The sequence below is a fragment of the Mastacembelus armatus genome, chromosome 3, assembly GCF_900324485.2.
Source record: "Mastacembelus armatus chromosome 3, fMasArm1.2, whole genome shotgun sequence".
Taxonomy (NCBI): Eukaryota; Metazoa; Chordata; class Actinopteri; order Synbranchiformes; family Mastacembelidae; genus Mastacembelus; species Mastacembelus armatus.
In genome coordinates, this window is record NC_046635.1 from 4,329,139 (window position 1) to 4,335,138 (window position 6,000).

The 6,000-nt window shown below is 38.8% G+C and overlaps 1 protein-coding gene across 3 annotated transcripts in view; it reads right to left on the bottom strand.

Annotated features, from left to right (window-relative positions):
• Positions 1-5,165, bottom strand: part of map2k5 (mitogen-activated protein kinase kinase 5) — a 50,056-nt gene extending 44,891 nt beyond the window's left edge. For all 3 annotated transcript variants that reach the window (XM_026319832.1, XM_026319833.1, XM_026319834.1), the window contains exons 1-3: positions 4,737-5,165; positions 4,291-4,339; positions 3,040-3,107 (exon numbers count right to left, since the gene is read on the bottom strand). In XM_026319832.1, coding sequence (XP_026175617.1) covers positions 3,040-3,107; positions 4,291-4,339; positions 4,737-4,835 — 216 coding nt within the window. In that variant the 5' untranslated portion in view covers positions 4,836-5,165. The remainder of the gene's footprint in view (positions 1-3,039; positions 3,108-4,290; positions 4,340-4,736) is intronic.
• Positions 5,166-6,000: the final 835 nt, after the last annotated feature.

Consider the following 6,000-nt stretch of genomic DNA (forward strand, 5'->3'; position numbering starts at 1 on the left):
GTGCATGCTGTTCTGAAATCTGTTGCCGACGAGGACTAATGCCCTGTGGGTTTGTTCTGAAGGAGTGTAACATTAACCCCTTTCTGCTCCAGGTCATCAGCTCACCAAACACTCATATCCTACAGGACTAACACGTGCACACACACTCTGTAGCCTCTCAGCTGCTTGCCAAGGCAATGCAATAATTGATGTTTCAGTTAACCAAACCATCTGTTAAACTGTGAGTGTTTGTGTGTTTGGTTTATCTCCCCTTCTTTTTGATGTTTCAGATCAATACAAATTATATCAAGATGGAGTTAGACACTTTAGAAGATGTCTTTATGTTGTCCCCATGTACATTAGTTCATTTTGTTTCATTTCCAATCCAGTACAAACTACCAAGTCATCTCAGTGATATGTAAATTTGCGCTCTCATAGTGGTAGTGTTGGTGGTGGGGGGGTGGGGGGTTGATGGGACCGACTTGGATGGGAATAGATCAGAATGGCTGCCCAAGTGGCACAGCTGTTATTAAAAGGCCTATTTATCACTGTCAGATCCCTCTTCGCTCCTAGCCCTCTGCTTTCGCCCTCCAGCATTCTCACTAAGCCACATCTGAACAATGGGCCTAATACCAAAAAACATGTTGTGGGTGTGTTTTTTTTTTTTTAAAGGGGGGTGGGGGTGGGGGGTGGTAGCTTCACGCACCTTTAATTTTCCACTCAGCTAGCTTATTGATTACGGTTGCAATTACCACCTAATCTGTAGTAGGTGTGTTATTAAAAGACATTCTCCATTGTTGGCCAATAACTAAACAGTGTCCGGTCCCAAATACCATCGCTCAGCCTTGAGGGACAGGTGGGAGAGCAAGAGCAGAGAGTGGGTCTCATCATCATTAGCAGACTAAGGGGAAATGGGAGTAAGAATAGTGGAATTAGAGCCACTACCTCCAGGGGGAGCTGAGTGAGGAACAGATGAGGTCACATGTTTTTTTTTAGCACCTGACACAGGCCAGTCTTTAACTTTGAACAGGGGAGTTTGTCTTTCAAGGTGTCGAACAATGATTAGAGATGCCTGGAAGACTAGGGGGTCTCACAGGAGCATGTAGCAATCAATGTTCTCAGTGATGGGGGATACTTTTCACAATAAATGCCCTCTGCAGACTGATGCTAATTGAGCGCTGAATTTGAACATTAATTTTACTCAGCAATAAGGAACATGATTTTTTTTCTAGATAACATTAAAGAAGACATGGCGAATCAAAAAATATGTACTGTGCAGCGACAGCAGTGCTCGCCTGGTTATAGTTTTTAATTAATTATTTTATCAAATTATCACAAACACCCAGACACAAAGCAACCATAATAGGTTCGAATGAATTAGCCAACCTTTCACCTAACATGCTGATTTCACTTTATTCCTATTAATTTCACATAATGGCTGTCTGCTCACCTGGAATTAACAACTCCGAGGCAAAAACCCACTGGGGTCTCTATGGAGGCCAAATGCCAACCACAGCAAACAACCACAACATGGGAAAAAAATCCTCTGAATACAAATGCAAATGACTGCTCAAATGTGTAACCCTTGCATAAGACACAAAAAGTACTTGGCTGCTGGAAATTATATTTTATTGAGCCCAGTATTTTCCAGGTGATCAGCAGCTTTTTGTACATTTTGCTGTCCCACGAGTAGAAAGCCATTATGGGGCTTCTAGACTTATTTGCCAAAATTCATTGTACAAATGGATTTTGAAATATGTGGACAAAGCAATGCAGGGTCACAAACATGAAATATTTTGCTGGGTAGCCTGAGGTGCAAGTAATGGTCATAAACTAATATGCTGCTATGATATCACACATCAAGGGAATACCAGTTGTTTCTCTGCTATTTAAAAATGCACAAATACTGTATGGTGGTGACTACTACTAGTTTTCTTTAAAAACTATTAGGTTTTCTTAAACTATAGATTTATTCATTTCTGGATAGAACAGAATAACAGTACTGAACTTTTGCAATCTACTGTAGCAGCATAAGTTAACTTCCAAATTAGGTTGTGAAGTATTATATCACAATATAAGTGTAAAATACAGAAAACAATGGCAGTAATGCCAAAACACTGAGGACAGAAAACATCCTAAAACATTAGAGGCACATCAATATTGTGATTTTATGTGCAAAAGACTTTCAAAACATTTCCACTAGATTTGTGAATAATAAAGCTGGCTGAGGTCAATGCTTTTTCCATCCCTGTTTCATAACACTTACTGGAACAACAGCTGTCTCTTTTTGCTTAATCACCCTGCTACCCTATGCTACTTAATGATTAAAAAGCAACCACAAGTGAATGCATGATAGAAATGGACAAAAAACAAGGAGTGTAAATTGTGCCTGTGGCTCTAGCAGCATCATTGTGAGCTGATGGGGGGTAAAAGACATCCACAGATGAAAGTAGATTTTGAACAATTCTGCAGCCCAGGGGGGTCCCTCTTTAATGAGGCAAAACTTTAAGTACTGAATAATAAATAATAAAAATTGACAGTTCATTTAGCTTTCAGTGTACCTCGTAGAGAAATCCATTACACATCATTACTCTTACTGTCCGTGGCATGAACAGTAAGTATAGTGAATGAGAAGTGGAAGTTTGTGTGTGTGTTGCTGACAACTACCAGCAAACTGTTTTTTTACCTTTGGTAAGTACAAATAGATGAGTGTCTGTTGCTTTAGAATTCTTTCTAGGACACAGGATATTTAAAACAATATCCCAGTTACTCTGTCCAGGTCACGTTTTTATTTGTACACCCAAAAAACAAAAAATTGCCACAGAGATCTTTGTGATCTGTACAAGACACAAAACCATATAATCTTAGATCCCTGATTTGAATTGGAAAATGACTGTAATGGCAACAGTGAGGTCTGAACTACTTTCAAAACATTGTTCTAATTAAGATATAACTCCCAAGAAAATCACTGCAAAATAATAAAACAACCCTGTTGTGCAATGTGTGGGATGGATGTATGACATGAGGAAAAAGAAAATCAAAATGAATTGATATACTTACATATGACAACATGGCTTTTAGTTCTTCGTCACTCCTTACGGTGATTCTGTCTCCCACCTCGTCTTCATCTAAAAGATACAGAAACTTGTTAAACTTTTCCATTTTTAACAAAATAATAAGACATAACCAGCTGTCATCAATGCAGGCAACACTTGAAGTAAACCACTTGTGATATAAAACCTTAGAAACAAGGTCATTTTAAGTAATTCCTACTGGAAATGTACACATCAATATAAGGAACAAAATAAACAGCAATACAGTTGCTAAATTTAGCGTTTTAGGGACTAAAAAAGATACAACAGTATACACTTAAAAACTTGAATTTGTCGAGACCTGTGATGAAATGCAATGTTTCTTTTGCACATTTTTATAAGTAACGCAATAAACTCTGCATTCAACAGTGACGACAAGTCAAGTCAAGTGGCTTTTATTGTCATTTCAACCATATACTGTTCAGTACATATTGAAACGACAACGCTCCTCTAGGACCAAGGTGCTGGATAGAACAGAAATTATTACAGAAGATACACAAGACTATTTAAGATAACAGACCTGCACACAGGACTACATGAAGTGCACGTGTGTCTGTCAAAAATTCAATCAATCTATAGTACGTCGGCACCAAACACACAGCTATAGTCATAGAGCATTATTTTCAGTGACAAGAAGCAAAAGGAGCCTGAAATAAAACAGCTGGATCGCACAGAGCCCCAAAGTCTGAGATTACAAGAAGAGACAGAAGACAGAGACCCTAAATCACAGGACGACTGTGGGAAGTTCTCCAAAATGCTTGGAACAACTTTACCTCCCAAGCTGTGAGCAAGTGTACTGAGAAGAATTGATATTTTGAAAGCAAACGGTGAGTACAGAAAATACTGATTAGCTTTAGATTCATTTCTGTTAACTGCACTTTGTATGGGGTTAATTAAACAGGAGTAAAACCGTCTTAGGGAACTTCTCAAATGTCTTGCTTTGCTCAATCCCATCTGCAATAATAAAAAAATCTTCACAGCTAATATTTATACACCAGAGAAAATGTTTCAGTCTTTCACTATTTTTACTGAAAAACTACTGAGATGATTAATCAACGACCAAAATGTTGCAAAGTATTTATGATCAACTAACTGATTAATCAACTGATCATTTCTGCACCAGAAACACTGGGATGTGTGTTAGACGCTGCTCTGGTTGTGTAGTTCCTGTTACTGCAATAAAGCAACATAAAACATGCATGTGTACACAGGGACTTACATTCAAAGGCCGTCACTGTGGCTTCAGGCATAACATCTCTGATTGCAACCTGAAATCAGAATCAGTCATCTATGTTGAAAGGCATCAAAATAAAAGTATAAGTAGAAAAATACAATAAGAGCTTCCAGAAGAGTACTGTATATTTACATTTAACATTTATGAATTTACAGTTACTGTACTGATTTATAGCTAATGTTTGGCAGAGTGAATTAAAGAAGGGACTATAGCACAGGAGTTTTAGACCTGAACTTTGATGAAGACTGACAAGCAGACCTGATGTTTACATTAATTACCATGAAAGCTGCAGTCACAGTGCTGCAACTTGGTGGTGGTTACAAAATAAAAACCGAAGGTATCACACTCAGACTGCGTTTGTGTCTGTTCATCTGGACCCTGGCACCATGACGAGCTAACAGTGACCATTAAACACCAGCCTGACCACTCACCAGCAGGTCATTGAAGTTCAGAAGAGATGGACAGTCCACGGACGAGTCCATGTCCCCTGTCGGCGTTTTTATACGAATCACTATCGCCTCGGTGTCCATGGCGCACAGCTGCTTTAAAGCGAATATGAAGACACCTGGAAAAAGACGAGCCTCATACTAACACCTGGCTGTTTTAGCTAAAGGAGCTAATTTCCTGTAGTGGTTTGCTAATCACACATGCTAGCATCCTGCTCAGCTTGTGTTACTGATGCGGAGACTGAAAACGATAAGCGCCGACAGCAAAGGCCCGTCACAACCGCGTAAAAGCTTTACCTTCAGCTGGAAATGTGTACTCGCCCGCTGCAAAGTTTTACACAGTTTTATCAGAGCTGTTTTAGCATTGTAGCTAGTTTATGAGGAAGCCACAACCGCTTCAGCAGCATTTCCGAATCAACATCCGGACAGGGCTTTTCAAAGTAAAAGACCTCCATCCCTGGGTCCACTGAAAAATATTGCTCCTTTTATTGTCAAGTATGTGGTCTGACTTTCAGTAGCTTCTACAGATATTGTGTTACTATCTATGCAGCATAAATGTTAACATGCATGCAGTGAATGCAGGCTATTGGTCCTAAAAAGCTCATTGTCACATATTTTCATATGTTGAAACACATTTCACACGAACTCATTGTTTTAATGACAGGTTGTGTATCTGCTTCCCCTAAACAAGGAAACTGATCAGGTTTCCAATAATAACCACAGTAAGAATTTAAATTTCCATCTTAATCTTGTTATGCATGAGAAATATGTTATATGTGTCATTGTTGTCATTCCTGCTGACTGTGTGTGTGTGTGCTGTACAACTTGGCTTTTTAAACTGAATTGGAAATACTGAACACATCTTTGGAAGAGATTATTACCTTGGACTGCGATTTCTGTACATGGCATTGATGTGATATTAGTTTTGAGAAGAGAGTACGGTATGGAGCAACTTTCTGAGGCCATAATAAATGGGTGTCAAAAAGATCATCATTCTTTTAAAAACTGACTGTAAATCAATATTCTAAATGTTCAGTCAATATTTGAATGTGGTATGAATGACCCACACAAAGAAATGCATAGCTGCAGAAATGAAAAATTGACACGGCTCCTCTTCCATATTCACAATCCACCAGAGCGATACTCTTTTTAAAAAGTAGGAGCTGAACAGAGGAGCATGTGCCCTCATGATCTGGGCTTTTCAAGTATTCAAAGAGCTTTTTACTTCTTTCACTCCACATTAACACAG